Here is an 18,709-nt window from a genome sequence, read left to right on the forward strand (position 1 = left end):
TATATATATATATCATCATCATCATCATCATCATCGTTTAACGTCCGCTTTCCATGCTAGCATGGGTTGGACGACTTGACTGAGGACTGGTGAAACCGGATGGCAATACAAGAGAGAGAGAGAGAGATGGATATATCATAGCCTCAGGCCTACCAAAGCCTTGTGAATGGATTTCATACACGGAAACTAAAAGAAGACTGTTGTATATATGTGTATATTTGTGTGTCTGTGTTTGTTCCCCCCCCCCCCAACATCGCTTGACAACCAATGTTGCTGTGTTTACATTCCCATAACTTAGCAGTTCAGCAAAAGACACTGATAGACTAGGTACTAGACTTACAAAGAAGAAATTCTGTGGTCGATTTGTTCAACCAACAGCTGTGTTCCAGCATGGCCACAGTCACATGGCTGAAACAAGTAAAACAATAAAATATGCCATTTTAATCCCAAGCAAGGCTGAGTATCTCTGCTAGTAATATATATATAAAAATCATTCTTACATTCATAATGCCAGTTGAATGACTTATGAATCAGTTGAGCATTTTATCATAGCTTTGGTTTCTAACCACACACATTCTATTGTCTTGTAATTGATACTTAAAATGTAAAGATATTTGATCTTCTGATACAATTTCAAAAGTTGACTCTGACAATATACATATATGATGCACATTGTACAATCTTCTCTTATTGACTAAATTTTTGTGTGACAGTGTAAATCTTCTCTTGTTAATTTTCTTGTGACTTCTTACTAAATTAACTTTTTATTTCTTTGTTTATCTAATTTTTGAAAATTTTTTTCTTTGTCCAAGAATGAAGAGTAACGCTCAAATTCCTTAAAAGACATTGTAAACAGACAAATAGGGATGAGTAGCTTCATGAAGTTGAGAGAGTTCAAAATTAATTTGAACTTTTAACGATTTGATGGTGGGAGTGCAGGAGGATACGGTTGTGAAGGAAAAGTATGAAGTGATGATGGGATGATGGGGATAGTCGTAACTACTTTTTTCTAATATTTGGTTTCATAATGAAATCTCATTAAAATTCTTTGTATTTTGTTTTATAGGTACTCGTTATTCTGAAATCAATAAAAAAATTGAAAAGTTTATCAACAAGAAAAAAATTTTCCCAGATTATTTTGATATCAAAAATATTATTAATCAAGTGAACACAGTACACAAGTTATATTTAGGGTAAGTTATTATTTGTTAAAGAATCATCAGGGAAATGGAATCTGTTTTCATTGATACTTCATTTTTATGCTCTATATTTTGTTGTAATCTTCTGACATGAATTGCCATTTACTGTAGAAAAACAAATATTGATGACTTAGCCAGAGAAACATTTACTGATGTTGGGAATCAACTCCAAGAAAGGCGTCATCGTGATTTTATCCTAACATTTGGAAATAGTCAAACTGAAGCATACAGGTATTTAGATGGTTTTCTTACCTTTGAATTGGTGTACTGAGATTGACAATATGTAATTTGAATTATTCCTGTTCATATCTCAGTGTAATCTCATTGAGTGTAATCTTAACTCTAGCATTCACATTGTTCTGTCAAATGTAATGTTTATTTATTCACATTGTTTTGAATTAATCATACATTATCTCATAACATTGATATTTTGTTGGAGGTTGCATCTGGCTGGTCTAAACATAAAACAAGTGGAATATTTGAACCAGATATGGTCAGTTTACATGCTAAAGGATATGTGGGGATATGTTGAAGTTATGGCAGTCAGATCATATCCTACAATTTGTATTTCATTTAGTATAAGTTTAGTGAAAACAAAAGCCAAAAATATATCCCTAATTGATAAAAGAACTCTGTTGTTCATATCAGTTATGATGTCATTCATATTATTTAAAGTTGGTAACTCTTCAGAAGTGTTACATGAAGATTTGGTATTTGATATCTCTTGATTATGTAAGAGCATACACATGCTGTAAAATTGATAGACCATCAGTTAGAAGATTACTTAGATAACAGAATATTTTCTATTGCATTGTTTCTGTACTCATTAGGCTCAGCATTGTTTCACACCTCATGTTGATGCTTGAGCCTTACATATGTTTGTGGAATATTCAGCCACTTAATGCTAATTCAATAAGTAGGTTGTTCAGTTGGTTAAACTACTGGCTTTTCATACATGCTGCTCAACTGTATAGTTCATCACACAATAATTGAAACTAAGGGGTTCAAATTTTGGCACAAGGCCAGCAAGTTTGGGGGAGGGGTAAATTGATTACATTGACCACAATACTCGACTAGCAATTATTTTGTTGATGACCCCAAAAGGATGTAAGGCAAAGTTGACCTTGGTAGGATTTGAACTCAGAATGTGAAGGCATGAAATGCTGCTAAGCATCTTGTCTGATGCAATAACGATTCTGCCAGCTCACCACCTTATTAATAATAAGAACAATGATAATGTTAATAATTTTAACATCCACTTTTCCATGCTTACCATAGTTCGGACAGAATTCATTGACAGATTTTTCTGTGGCCAGATGCCTTCCCTGTTCCCAACTGTATCAGATGTTGTTTATACACTGCTGGTCACAATATGATTTCTCGCATTGTTGTAGCTTTCAAATGATGCCACCCTGCTGACTTGGCGAGCAGGCTAACATCCTTACTGAACAGCTGATTAAACTGGAGCAACATGAAAAGAAGTGTTGGGCTCAAGAACACCATACACTTGCTGGTCTGGCAATTGAAAAACCATGATCTTCTGATCAGGAGTGCAACATTCTAACCACTACCTCATATGCCTTCTCTCCCCCACCTCCGTATAAATATGTGTATGGTTGTATAGTATATACATAGTGTGTGTAAGTTGATCTTAGCATATTTCATGTATAGAGCATAAAAAACTCTCCTTAGAAATAAATATGCACTGAGAGAAAATATATTAGTGAATGACTAAATATTACATGCAAATTTTTAGCAAGTATGGGAGACAAATCTGGTCGTGTTTTAGTTTTATTTTGATTTTATCAGTAATGCATAATCCAGACACCATTCAATATGAAAACTAATAGGTAAGCTAGTGTTAACATCTTCAATACATAGATTCTTAAAAAGCTAACTGTAAATAAATATGCATTGAAATCAAAATATTATTATTAGTCAGCAGCTAATATTTTCATGTTTTTGAATGAGGATGCGAAGAAATTTTGGATATAGTCTGACATCATCATTATGTGATGTCCACTTTTCCATGCTTGCATGGGTTGGATGGAATTTGTTGAAGTGGTCTTTCTACAGCCCTTTCTGTTACCAACCCTCACCTGTTTCCAAGGTAGGTAATGTTTCTACATAACCAGACATGTTTTCATGGAAGATTGGATATGAAGGACACAGCTTGCATGTTGATGACATTCGTTTATAATTATCACATAAAGTCAAACCTAGGAGACAGTAATATACACACATACACTCAGATAGAGGACAGGCTTCTTTCAGTTTCCATCAACCAACTCAGCTCACTAGGCTTGATCTCTTAATTAGTTGACTTCTTAATTGTGTTTTGAAATAAAAATTTTTATTGAAGATCTATCTTTTGCTTAAAGTATTAACCTTTATTTCATTTCTTTTTCATCAGAATAACTTCTGATCCTGCTACTTATGACAAAAACTTGAAGAAGAAGTTAGATGAAAACCGTAAACTTGCAAAATCAAAGCTGGATGATGTAAATCACCTTTTATCTACACATTTTTTTTGTTATAAATTGTAACCAACATTAACCCTTTAGCATTCAAATTACTCTCTCATATGTAATGCTTATTTATTCACACTGTTTTGAATTAATCATGCATTATCTTGTAGCTTCAAGATTTCGATGATGTGATTGTTTATTTTTAGAATGACATTGTAGGATCAGTGTGAGAAACTGGATCTGGCCAGTTTGAACATAAAACAGAGAATATTTGGGCCGGATATGGCCGGTTTAAATGCTAAAGGGTTAAGTACTAACAATTTTCTTCGGGTAATTCCTTTCTTTTCTAATCTGTGGCTCTTCTCAGTGTAAGATGATTGTTGATCTACAGTTAACCTGAATGCTCATTCTGACACCTAATTCCAGAACTTTTTGCATGAGTGTATTAGCCATTATTTAAAATAAATAAATCCACTCTATTGAAGTATATTTATGTTTAGAATATAGTCTTATTTGGGAATGTACCTTAGTTTCTAAGTAACACGTTATAAATATCAAGCTTACTCTAGTCTTAGACATTTTATGACAGATCCCTTTGCAACCAATATAAGCCATTAAGTTTTCTACCTCATTTGTAATCCAAGCAGATTTTGATACATCGGCAATCATGGAAAAACAGACATAAAAAGGGGATGATGGTCATGATGACAATGACATAGTATGGTCTCAACCCATAAACTATGGGATAGCTTTTTAGCAACCTATCTATTTACAGTCATACTGAGTTAAATTGTTTCATTTAAATTTGATATATGTTGTCTTTCTTGTTCTGTCCATTCTAAACCAAGTGAGTTCGTAATAATGACCGATGCCAGTGTTGCATAACTGGCCCTTTAAAAGCATCCTTTAATCGTTGGGTGATATGCTGTGCTTGTGAAAACCTGTTGAAATGAGTGAAATCATAGTCGTGGCTGATGCCAGTGCCGTCTGATTGACACCCATGCCGGTGGCATGCAAAAAGCACCATTCGAGTGTTGGGCCTCATGGAGGCAGTGACAGGTGACCAAAACCCTTGACGATATACTGTGCTTGTGTTGATCTGTCAAGCCAAGTGAGACTGCAGTCATGACTGATGCTGGTGTCAGATCAGTGGCACACAAAAAACACTCACTACACTCTTGGAGTGGCTGGCATTAGGAAGGGCATCCAGCCATAGAAACCTTGCCAAATCAAATTGGAACCTGGTGCAGACCCTGGCTTACCAGTTTTCAGTCACACCGTCCCACCCATGCCAGCATGGAAAGCAGACATTAAATGATGATGATAATCACAAGCAATGAAATACTAATCATTATAATCCTCATTTTCCATACACGTATTGGACAGGTTTTTTCCCAACATAGCATCTCAACACTTGTTGCTGTCTCTTGTCTTCTTGATGAGGTTTGTCCTCTGGAGATCATCTTTCACTTCTTCGTCTTTCTTGGTCTTCCTCTACTGCAGGTTCCTTATTTGGATCACTTGGCGCTTGCATGTAGCCATCTATGTTGATATATATAAGATAAGCTTAATACAGTTTCCATCTACCAAATTCGCTTACAAGACATTGGTTAGCCTGGAGCGATAGTAGAAGCCTCATGCCTAAGGTACTGTGTAGTGGGCTTGAACCTGAAGCCACATGGTTGTGAAGCAGACTTCTTAACCACACTGCCCTGCCTCTGATGTTTAGTATATTAATGACCATCTCCCAAATGGCAACAGAGTTTTGCCTTCTTTCCTTTCTCAGTTCTAAATTTTCCTTCCATGTTTCAAATTTTTTCTGTAATTGTATACTAGGTCTTTGCATACAAGAGTGCCTGTGAACTACCAAGTGTAGACACCTGTTATGGTCTGGGGAACTATAATAAACAAAGCTGGCTGAGAACTGAGCCAAGATGAGTACTTGTATGCATGCTAATATATTTGCTGAACTTGTTGCTAGCTCTCAGTTTTTTGACAATATCACAGTACATAATTTGCATGGTTCTAACAAACCATTCATCTACACCCTAGTTTTTATTTTTGGCTACTGAGTGTGGTATTCTATCAGATGTTTTCTCCAGGTAGACAAATATCAGGTATAGTGGCTTGTTCTTAAGCTTAGAATGTCCTGTAGTGTATCTTTGATGTAAAAAAATAAAAGTCATTTTAACAGCCACTTTTCTATCTTTCTATGTACTTAGCTTTTATGTACAACTTGAAATATCTAACTTATTGTTAACTTTTTTTTCAGTGTATATGCAGGGAATTAGCTGTTAATGTATATATCTTTTTGTTTTAGATTATATCAAAATATGCTCAGAAACAATATGATACCAATGCTCAGCCTGAAGAAGTTGATGAAAATGCTTTAGAAAGTTCATCTGAAGAAGAGGATGAGGAGGATGAAATTCCAGAATTGGATGAAGGTGCATATCAGCAATTTAAGTTAAAATAGTACCATATATCATCATCGTCATCATTATCATTTAACATCCATTTTCCATGCTGGCATTGGTTGGACTGTTTGACAGGAGCTGATCAGCTGATGGACTACCCAGGCTTCAATTGTTTGTTTTGGCATGATTTCTACAGCTAGATGCCTGTACCAATGCTAACCATGTAACAGAGTGTATTGGGTGCTTTTATGTAATATCGGTATGGGTGCTTTTTACGTGACACCAGCACCTACAAACCTGTGAGATTAAGGATGATCAGCTGAGGCAGCTTGAAAAGACATCCACACTTTTACTTAGCTTGATGTGTCTTTTCAAACACAACAAACCACCAGGAGTCTTGGGTCCCCTGTCATCCTGTCTGTGAGTCCCAACGTCTGTAGATTCTTTCTCACCACTTAATCCCATGTCTTCCTAAGTTTACCCCTTCCACATATTCCCTCCACAATTATAGATTGGCACTACGTCTTTTTTTAATTGTCATATACATTTATCCGTACTAAATTTTCAGATATATTTTTGAACTGACATAGTAAATATTTTTACAGAAGATCTAATTACCATAAAAATCCATGTAATTTACGCACTTTTTTTCACAAAAATAAAAATAAATTTAGTGGGTGCTTAAATTAAATGAGTAGATCGTTTTCAGAATTTTTTTAGAAATTTTTTTTTGTTGAAGAAAGACATACAAAACAAACATTCATACTGGAAGTTGACTCATTTAATGGGCTTAAATATAATGAAGCTGACTTTTATTTATGCTGGATGGTATAATCCTTACTTTTTCTGTATAAATTTACTAAAACCATCTATTAACTACTTTTGAAGTCTGACGTACATGCTGGTAATCATGGTCCAGGCCATATTTTACATATTTTACTTGGTTGAGTAATGTGTCATCCAAGCTGATGTTTATTGGTAATTAAACTTAATTTGCAACACCTGTGCATATTTATCAGCTTTGTTTTTATTGATAGTTCTTATCAACAACTTTTCTTGTGATCATGGTCTGAGAAGACATATAGCTGTATGCTAAAGATCAGACATAATCTCTTGTGAGCAAGAAATGTAAAGTTTATTATAAACAAGATTATCCTCTATCTTTCCAACAACAACCTTGGGCATCTTTTAGAATTCCCTGTGACAAACACTCGCTGACATGCTTGTAAAATCAAAAAAACAACATAGCACCCATGACTTTTGGAAACACATTTTCACACTCAGATTTGCTGAAGCATGGAATAAACTACCTGCATCAGTTATTAGATACTACATCCTTAAAAATTTCCATGCTTCCTAAAATCTGCCAACAGTATACCTGATGGCTTTATGTTTTTTGTTTATTTTTTAGTTGTAGTGCACCTGAGCACTGTATACAATAATTTCCTTCATTATATCATATATACATGCTTACAATTTGTAAAATAATACTTCAGTTATTTCCTGTTATGTGGAGACACACAAACACAGAGTCTCATACAGGAGGTACGTGTGTGTGCATGCACATACAAGCACACACAATCACATACAGTTACACATACACGCAAACACACAGTCTCATACAGTTACACGCACACAATCAGCGTCATATTTTTCATTTATTTATTTTTACTATTAGAACGCTAATGTCAAGGGAGGAGGAAGGTATACCAAGTGGCTAAAGCAGATTGCCATTGTCAGTCTCATAAGGGAGGAGAAGGAGGGTATACTGAGCAGGTAAAACAGACAGACATGTGTCAGTCCCCGCAAAACTGATTTTATTTATATAGACAACACAAATACTTCGTAATTTAATAGATTTTAATGTAATACCTGTTAAACAGAAATTATTTTTATTTAATGGAAAATTTAATAAAATCTAAGTGAAATTATGCTAAATACAACTAAATTGAAAACCTTTTCCTCCTGGCTATATTGGCAATTCTGAAAACTTTTGGGTACGAATTTTACAAGTAGAAGCTTTTTGTTATTGATTTTTATCCTGAAAATCACCTGTGTAAATTATATAGGTGCACAATTTACATGGGTTTTTTATGGTAGCCTCCTAATAGCTCTTCCCTCTCCCTGTATCCACTCACTGCATTCCCTCTACCCTCTATCTCCCACACCCCCTTTGCAATCATTCACCTACTCCAATCCCTGGTCCACTTCACTGTATACACCTCCCTGTAACTTTGGGGATATGGTTGCCATTAAGGAAGAGTATGCAGCCATAGAAACCATGCCAAAGCACACAGTAGAGCTTGGTGCAGTCTTCTGACTTGGAAAACAAACATTAAATGATGACGACGATGAAGATGTTATAGTTATTTAAATGTGTAGTGTTTGATGGTAGAGCAGAAATAACTGACAAAAATATTGAAATGAAATTATGGAGCTATTTTGTCTATTTACTTTTCTAACACTACAGAAAATGTATAGGATATGTGTGGGTCTATGAAATTACTAGTATAACCCTTGCTAATGTGGAAAATTAACTTGAAACTTATTTCAAAAAATTTTCCTTGTTATTTAATTATTATTTGAAATTACCTGACATGTCATTGTTTAGTTAGTAGTTTAGCCATCATTCTCTGACATATTAACCTTGAGTTTCAGAGCAAAATGTGCAATTTTTGTATGAAAACTGAATAGACTCTTTGGTTGTTGGATAGACTGTTTTTCCTTGCTGATTTTCCATCATCATTATTTTACTATATCTGTATGGATGTATAACACTGGTACTAACATTCATTTTCATTCTCATGTTATTTGCGAAGCCTGACATTCTCTGGTTTAACTTTTCCAGTTGTCTGCAAGTGTTTCATAACCTGCCTGCGGCAAAAATACCTTCCACATTCAGTTTAATGGTGCACGTCAATTGTTTACATTAAACACTTATCAGTGCATCTGCATCTATTGCACATACTGATTGATGTATTTTATGCCCAGTCATTGTCTCTGCTCACTTCTACAATTTTAATTAATCTTGAGCTCACAATATCCTTGTCTCCCAGCCACATGTTATCATTCTACCTGTTTCATATAGTTCATCTTTTAAATGGTATAAGAAACCCTTGTTACAATTCTCTGAAATTCTTATACTGCCATTCATTGAAATTATATCTGCATTATATCCATCTTCAGTACTGTCTTCTAAGGTAGCAAAAATTATCTAAGACTTCTACTGAACCATGTATAGATGCCTCAACTGTTTATTACTCAAGTGCATCTCATGCATCTGCGGTTTGTTTCCGTGTGAGTACTTATAAGGATTTCTAAAGGATGTCCAGACTTGCTCATGTATTTTTGCCTCAAAGATTCTAATAATGAGAGACTGAAGAATAGCCTTAGTGAACATCAACCTGTATACAAAATTCCTTTCTAAATTTACTGACAATCCTCCTTTTGCTTATATGTACCCTAGTATAGGGTCCAGATTACTCTCCAACACCATTCATCTATACCTAGCTTTCTCAACAGCCTTTAGAGCACATTTTGTGAGATCCAGTTAATGCAGAGCTTTGTGAATGGTGTTCTGTCTGATGTAGGTATTGATTGTAACTGAAGATCCATATGTGGTTAGCTTAATAAGCCAGTTGCTTATATAAGAATTTTCAAATGATATTGTATAGGTCACTTGTAATAATAATGCTTTTTTGGTTTGTTTTCTGCAGTAATGGCATTGGATGATGACGATGAAGATGATGACATTACTGAAGTCAAAACAGCTAAACCTTCAGGGAGCGTCTCATTACAAATAACCCCCACAAAAGACTTGAAAGTACAATTAGAGAAGTTGGTAATACCTACCAACTTTCAAAATGATATAAATAATATTTCTGACAGTTCTGCATCCAGCAGTTATCCTAAGACAAGGAGCAGACAAAATCGTGGTTGCAAAATGTCAGCCCAATCACCTAAAGGTAAAAGCTCTTCACAGGCACTACCTTTGTTACCTTTACACAGAGTGGTTAAAAGCAATTCAGACAAATCCAGCAATGAAAAGAGCAAAGATGTGAGTGAAAAGATAGTTATCGATCTCGATTCTTCTGAATCTGAAGAAAATGGTGTAAGCTGCAGCATTCCAATCAACAAAGTAGACACTCATACATCAACATGTAAAGAGCAATCTCTTATACCACTAAGGCCTCGATGTGCAGTTGGTGCTAGAAATTCCAACACTTCATTATCATCGTCGACAACCACATCATCATCATCATCATTATCATCAGGAAGAATGTATGTTTCTTCTCAAAGCAATATGCAGCTTAGTATGGAAGTAAAAACTCAGGTTCAGCAACAAGATTTTGATGGTGTCTCATTTAAAATTGCTTCTGTTGCTTCTTTAGCATATAGCATGAACAATCGGACTAGTAATTCTGAATATTTTACTGCACAACAGACTAATTATCAAAGTCAGAATTATCAAGTGACTTCGGGTAGTAGTTATGGTGTTAGAAGCAGTCAAAAGTGGCCTGCTATTGCTCAGTCTAAAGAAGTTATTGTTTTATCTGATTCTGATTGAAATGTTTGTGTGTACGAAAATATACATAAACAGCAAATCTACATATTAACATGTATAAATATGGGATTTATAAAAATAAAAGTTATTATAAATAAAATCTTAAAATAATCTAAAACCAGTCACACCTGCTTGTTTAATAAAATTATTACTGGTATGTGTATAATATCCATTTAAAAAGTAATTCACTGTTTTATTTCATTCTCACATTGTTAACTCTTTTCAAAGTTAAGCTACTTAAAACCAAACTATCAGTAATATATTCAGAGGACTTTTTCTTTTCTCTCCTCTGTATTTTATGTAGGGTAAACTTGTATGTATAAAAAACTATTCTAAAAAACCAGTATTTTTTGCAGGAAGCTAAATTCCTCCAAGGACTTTTCATCATGCATTCTATTAGTCAGTAAATACTGGAGGTTTATTTTTTTTTTGGTCAGTTGTATTTATTTATTTTTTTATTTTTTTTTCCCACTTATTTTAAGCCAGCTTTTTGGTTTTACAAATACCAATTTCTAAAATGCCACAAGAAACCTCCAGAAATGTTTTTAAAAGAGAAAGAATCTTATTAGACTTTTGCAATTAATGCATATAAAGTTTTTTTGGTGGGGCTGATGGATTAGAAATTCAGGTTTGATCCATCTAATAATCATTAATGCATCTTGCATCAAAAAATGTTTTTCATCAGTCAGTCTGAAACATAAGACCTGGTTTGAGACTACACAGTTTTGAAGTATTGTTCAAAGGGGGTTAACTCTTTTCTGCAGCAAGCTATACCCCTTTCAGAGTTTCTCTACATGCATTCTCATTAGTCAAATATTGGAGGGTTTTAAGCCAGTTGTATGGTTTTCGTTCATAATACTCCCCTTTTCTGTTGTCACTCTTATTGTCTAATGGTGATTTATAAACACTCTTTATCGGTTATGTTTTAAAATATTTATTGGCAAATGTTTGCATTTTTCAGTTATATTAAAAGTTTGAATGATTAAGATACTTCTAAAGGTATTTTAATAACTTTCACAAATTGCGTGGTTAACTTGAGGTAGAACTAAATAAATACATGTTTAGTTTAATACTATGGAAATAGATCAAACAGCTGAACATTGAATAAATGAATTAGCAAGTTTTATTCTATCTCTTAATCATGTTGGGATTTACTTTCATTTGGTGCTGATTAATATTAGTAGACTAAAAATCTCTATAAGATCAGCAAAATAAGCACCAGTAATATACGATTCATCTTTTCAGTCAACTATAACACTTCCTTGCTTCGTTTGGCATGTACTAAAACATATATAGAAGGTTTAAAATACAGCTCTTAAGAATTTTCCCATCATCAAGTTAACTGACAACTTTGATGATTTTTAGCCATAATTTTTTAACAAGTAAACAATGACAATCTTTTATAAGTTTTACTTATCATACAAAACTGTTTCATGGTTATAAAAAAAAAACACCTACAAAATCATTGAGAAATAGTGTTTTTTACTTAAATTGTTGCTTTATAATTGTCTACAGCTCGATCTCATGTCACCAAACATGTTTCTCTAGGAAACATTCAGCTTACAAAAGTTTCTATTTTCCATCAAAAATCTATTTGTATTTATCATAAAATATATTTATGCATTGCTCTTGTACAAAATAAATTATCATTCCTTCATTTTATGAGATTTTTTTTTCCTGTTTACATTTTTTATGATTCCTATTATTAAATTATTAAGATGTCGTTGAGACTTTTAAGTATTATTCTAATATGTTCTTTTAGGCTAATAAGTTTTAATCCATTGTTGATGTAAAATTAAACAAAAATGTATTACTTATGTGAAAGAGATTGTCTCTTGCCGAGATACTTACTATTTTTGGCAATCCTGAATTATGCAGGAAACTCTTTACATCTTTCTAATCATTGAAATTTAATAAAAGGAAAGATCTGTATATTGGTTTTCTTTTAGGAACTATGTTAATAATTCATAAAATGTCAATAACATTTTTCTCTACTTTTTCAAGTCTTTACATATCAAAAAAAAAAAAAAAGTCTATTATCAATGATCTCCCTTTAAAAGGTTTATATATTTAATTCTGTTCAAAAACTTGAGTACACCTGTTTCATAATGAAAAGGCACTTCAACACTGAACCTCCTGCAAGAGGCACAAGTGTGATGTTTATACATTTATAATCTCTTGGTGTTAGATGAGAGTAACCAGGAATCAAAACTATTTTTCAGATTTGGCTGGCTTGGATCATACCCCTATTTGTGTTTGCTAATGAATTCCTGATCTCTGACCCTCTTTCCTCTCAGTAAATATAAGTATTAGTTTGTTATGTAGGTACAAAGACATTTTGTTTTTCAGAGAATACAATATAGTTGGCTGAATTGATCTCAGTATACTAGTACTTTTATTTATTGACCATAACAAGATTTCCTCCCTGCTACTTTTGCCTTCTTGCCATCATTCCTTTAGACATTGTTTAAAAGTGTCATATCGGTAAAGAACTTTTATTGACTGTCCAGATTTGCTTTTTTAATTTGTCCCAGTTCTAGTTACTTCAATGGATTTCAGTACGTGATTACTACAATATGTATATATATGTTCATTTGTTTTGAATTCAATATTTCTTTTTAATCATGCACTTTACATTTTCCCTCGGTTAGCTAAAGCAAGTAACATTGATTGAATGAGATTATAGAACGTCGGGATGGTTGAGTCAGAAGTGATGCATGGTTATAATTCAATCACTGAAACTCTTTTCAAAAGTTATAATCATCTTAAAATTTGTTTTGTTAGATATCTAGATAGTTCTAAAGGTGTTACTTTGGGCTGTGGATTTGATCTTCCTCCAAAAGTAATTAAACACATTTTTAAGCATAGCTGTTGTTCAACAAGTTAAACTCATACAAAACCAATGAAACAATATCTTATACATTTATTAATGTTAGTGACAAAAAAAAAAATAATTAAAAAAAATCCTAATTTATTTTTCAAGTTAGGAATTTCTTAATTCTGAGGTTTTCAAGAGAACAAAGCAACTGTTCATGTCAACATTTGCACAGCTTCACTGTAACAAGGTGGAATATCAACTTTCACCCTCCATCTCGCATATATAAAATGTCTTCCTGCAGTTTCCATCTACCATATTCTGTCGCACGGTATTGGTCAGCCCTAGGCTATAGAAAACACCCAGGGTTCCACACAGGGACCAACTTGAAACCATGTAACTGAAAAGCAAACTTGTTAACGACATGAGGTACTGGTTGAGCTGTGCCTAAGGTAGAAGACATTCAAAGTATCAGACACTGGGTTTAAATCTGCAACCTTGTGGTTGGAAGTAAATTCCATGCTTGAACATACAGCAGATTTGATGAGTTAGAATTTAATATGTACACACAATCATCAGTTAAGCACTAAAATTTCCTTTTGGCTGAGTAACAGTTTGCTCTTTCCATCTTTTTCTCTTTAATCCTTTTGATATTGACCAGCTTTTGACTGCCTATAATTCTGTGATACTAACAGTCATATTTATATTGAAACTTAATTATCGCAGAACTTTTGTAAAGTGATGTTCCAAACACCAGCCTAATAGACAAGTCTGTTACTGTATTTAAATCTACCAAAATTTCTGATTAATTTAAAAATCAAAATACATTGACAACATGTTTTATTTGAAAATATGGTCACAAAATGATTAATTTGTTTCTTCCTTATGATCTCAATATTTTGTATGCATACATGAAGGTTTTCAAAATTCCTGTCTGTACCACTTGAAGGCCACCATGTGCTAAAACTTTTCAAAATTACTTTTCTAAACATTTTGTTAACTAGTTAATATTAAAAATACATAATATATTTCTGCCTTAAGATATTTTTCATTTGTTGTTTTTGTATGAATTTAACTCGTTATTCTATAATTTATTTCATAAATAAAGGGAAAATAATGCAATCGGATAAATAATCTATATAGATGAAAATACCTATTGACTTTGAAGGAGGGTGAAAAGAGTAAGCTGTGATGGTCATGTCTCTTTCAAAAACATTGCAATGTAAAATGAAATAGTTACAACTAGGAATCAACCAAATAGAGGAAATGAATTGCTAGGGGCCCTTTTCTCTGCAGTGTTTACCAGTTTCTCACACATGGCAAATGGTTGTATTTACTTAACTTCTGTTACACTGCTTAATGTCCTAGGGAAAGACATGGTCATTACTTACTGTACTTGTATTTCTGAATGTTCAATTTACATACAATTGAAACACTGACATGGCATCAAAGTATTAAGTAGCCTAGTTTCAGAAATTTAGTACAGCTGGTAATGACCAGTGTGTGACAAATATGGTTAGTTTATTATCCATCTTGTACTGTACACTGTTCACTTAAACTTATATTTTTTCTTTACCAATAATTTGAAAGAACACTGCCATTTTAAAATTAAAAATAATGAATAATGTAAATGCTTTTATCAGATTAACAAAGTATATTTGAATAACAAATAAATACATTACTTAAAACATGGAAAATCTGCCTGTTATTTTCTATAGTCTTTCTTCTGCTGTGGGTTGTATTTAAACCCATGTCAGTTCTTACTTAGCAGATCTATGATTAACCCTTTAGTATTCAGATTACTCTGTCAAATGAAATGTTTATTTATTTACATTTGTTTTCAATTAATAATGCATTATCTTGTACCTTTGAGATTTCAATGATATGACTGTAGCATTGTAGAATAGGTGTGAGAGGATGGTTTGAACATAAAACGAAATATTTTAAGAAGTTTGCTTCCCAGCCACATGGATCTGGGTTGTCTCACTGCCTGGCACAATGGGCAAAGATTTGTTAGTGGAGACAGCTGAAAGAAACCCATCATATATATATACGTGTCTGTGCACTGCTTGACAACTGGTGTTGGTTTGTTTACATCCCAATAACTTAGCAGTTTGGCAAGAAGGAATTAATAGAATAAGTACCAAGCTTAGAAAAAAAAAATACTGGGGTTGATTTGACTAAACCCTGCAAGTTAGTGCCCCAGTATGGCTGCAATCTAATGACTGAAACAAGTGAAAAAAAAAATAGTTGGTTTAAAGGTTAAACCATCTGAACATCAGATTTCTTTTCAAGGCAGTGTGTCAAAAACTACATTGTTGAATGTGTCCTTTTAAGACATTCAATGCTTGGAGGAGATTTGGTTACTATATCTAGCAAGTCAAGTGACCATATAGAAGAACACTTGTTAATTTGAATTATTGTGTGTAGAGAGGTTTATTGGATTATTTCACAATGCTTGACATGCTGTCCAAAAACAGACAAATATGTCACCTGTCTTCTGTAGGCAAAGACTTAATTGTAGTAATAAGCAAGCTGACCTAACATTCACCTTACAGTCTCAGATATATAAGGAGTGGGGATTGATCTTATTAATAGAAAGGTAAACTATTGCAACAGGTAATTCTCAGAATGTTTTGGAACTAATTACCAGTTAAATGTAATGAGAATTAAGTGATCTTGAAATAAAATATCATCAGTAAAATACAAACTCATGAAATAAGTTTTAATACTAATTGAAGATTAAGTTTTTTTACATTTTTTTTTTTTTGAGTAAAGCATAATTTCGAACTGTTTAATTTGCTATTCTTTTATTTCAATCATTTGACTGCAGCCATGTTGTAGCACCACCTTGAAGGGTTTTGGTTGAACAAATCAACCCCAAGACTTATTCTATCAGTCTCTTTTGCTGAACCAAGTTACAAGGACGTAAACACACCAACACCAATTGTCAAGCAGTGATGGGGGTACAAATACAAAGACATGCATGTGTATATACATATATATTATATGTAGCAGGCTTCTTTCAGTTTCCATCTACCAAATCCACTCACAAGGCTATAGTAGAAGACGGTTGCCCAAGGTGCCACACTGTGGGGCTGAAGTCCTACTGCATATCTACACATGTGCACATTGGAGTGAATTGATGCAGGGTCCCCAAGAAAAATAGTTCAAGTACTACTTATCAATTGCTTTCCTTCAGTAATTTCTTCCATTTCTATAAGAGGAAGTCTACAGCACGAAAAATTTCTGTACCCAATACTGGTCAGTCTATTTTGGTCACCATACTAAGGTTATCAACCTTTTAAATCCAATACTGCATCAGGATAGATCATCATTAATATCTTTCTCAAAGTATATCTATTCAAACTAATGAATGTTAATTGCAGAAACAAACTTTTTCAGCATGTAAAAGTTGGTTTGCGTATTCAATGCTAACCTAGGCTTATGTACATATAAATAACTCCCAATAAGAAATAAAAACTAAATCTTTTGAAATATTGGAAATGAGAACCTAGAAAAATAAACAACTAATCTTGAGATTTTTCATTAGTACCATGAGTTAGTGATATGAATATCCATTAGTTAGTAGCTTTATCCATACCCATTTAGTAATTTCACTTTGTAACAGTGCCACCTTACTGGCTTCCGTGCCGGTGGCATGTAAAAAACAGCATTCAAGCATGGTCACTGCCAGTGCCAGTGGCACATAAAAAGGACCCACTACACTCTCGGAGTGGTTGGCGTTAGGAAGGGCATCCAGCTGTAGAAACTTTGCCAGATTGGATTGGAGCTGGTGCAGCCTTCTGGCTTGCCAGCCCTCGTCAAACCATCCAACCCATGCCAGCATGGAAAGCAGACATTAAATGACAATGATGATGATATGTAAGGTGCAAACATGAGTGTGTGATTAAGAAGTTCGCTTTTCAACCATGTGGTTTCAGGTTCAGTCCCATTGCACGGCACCTTGGGCAAGTGACTTCTGGGGTCACAAATTCCTTGTGAGTAAAGTTGGTAGATGGAAACCAAGGAAGCCTATCATATATATATATATATATATATATATATATATATACATGTGTGTCTGTATCTTTGTGTTTGTTCTTCACCACTACTTGGCAATTAGTGTTGAGACAGAATAAGTACCAAACTTCTAAATACAATGCTGGGGTCAATTTTTTGGGCTAAACCCATCAAGACAGTGCCTCAGCATGGCTGTAGTCCAGTGACTGAAAGAAGAAAGAAAAAAAAATGTCCACTCTTTTATACATTAGCAAAAACCAAATAGTATCCAATCAGTTGAAAAGTTTGGATGCAAGAGTTTTTAGCTTTGTTCCTAATGAATGTACAATGAACATAAGAGTGGTCATGTAATGGATTATAGATTTAATGTGATACTGAAGTAATAAGAGATCATAATGAGTTTAATACTGGAAATGAATGGCATTGCATGTATGGTAGTGACAATCATTTTACAACTCATGAGATACAAAGACAAGGAGACACAAACACACACACACATATATATATATATACACACTCACACATGGTGGGTTTTTAGTTTGTCTACCAAATTCCACTCACAAAACTTTGGTTGGCCTCGTCCAAATGCCACATGATGGGACTGAACCTGGAACCATGTTGGTAAGTAAATTTCTCAATACACAGCCACGACTGCACCTGGATGTTGAATTCAAATTCTGTACTTTTAATAGAACAGCCTCTCTCTCTCTCTATATATATATATAAAAGAATAAGATAAAGAGACCAATGGCAAAGGTAGAATTATATAGACTTTATACATAAAATATAATTCTACCTTTGCCACTGGTCTCTATCTTATTCTTTTTTATATATACACACGCTAATACACGACCCAGGTTATAATCCCCACTCATGTTGCAACCACGTCAGAGGGCAAAACCAGTCAGTATACAGCACTTACTCGGTATTACCTGTATCTTTAGGGTTTGGTTGACTCCAATACCCTTCATAACCTTTATTATATAAGAAATATAAGATAGTTCCAGAAAATACTTTAAATTTGATTAATAAGGCCTCTAAATTAATAATGTTTAAATACGAACTTGATAGTAAGACAGAACCTTATGTACCGATGCACCCTAGAATTACTTTAAAAGACCATAAAGATAATTTTTATTCTGACCCTAAAGTTAGGCTTATTTGTCCTTGTAAGTCAGATCTAGGTAAATTAAGTAAAATAATTTTAGATAAATATATTAACA

The 18,709-nt window shown here is 33.7% G+C and overlaps 1 protein-coding gene across 2 annotated transcripts in view; it reads left to right on the forward strand.

Annotated features, from left to right (window-relative positions):
* The window catches only part of LOC106871014 (death domain-associated protein 6), a 28,711-nt gene extending 16,401 nt beyond the window's left edge, over positions 1-12,310 (forward strand). The window contains exons 5-9 of one of the 2 annotated variants that reach the window (XM_014917270.2): positions 1,067-1,193; positions 1,311-1,430; positions 3,613-3,700; positions 5,988-6,114; positions 9,801-12,310. In XM_014917270.2, the coding sequence (XP_014772756.1) occupies positions 1,067-1,193; positions 1,311-1,430; positions 3,613-3,700; positions 5,988-6,114; positions 9,801-10,651 (1,313 nt within the window). In that variant the 3' untranslated portion in view covers positions 10,652-12,310. The remainder of the gene's footprint in view (positions 1-1,066; positions 1,194-1,310; positions 1,431-3,612; positions 3,701-5,987; positions 6,115-9,800) is intronic. The other variant, XM_052978573.1, reaches the window with a different exon arrangement.
* Positions 12,311-18,709: the final 6,399 nt, after the last annotated feature.

This window comes from Octopus bimaculoides, chromosome 2, assembly GCF_001194135.2.
Source record: "Octopus bimaculoides isolate UCB-OBI-ISO-001 chromosome 2, ASM119413v2, whole genome shotgun sequence".
In the NCBI taxonomy this organism is placed as follows: domain Eukaryota; kingdom Metazoa; phylum Mollusca; class Cephalopoda; order Octopoda; family Octopodidae; genus Octopus; species Octopus bimaculoides.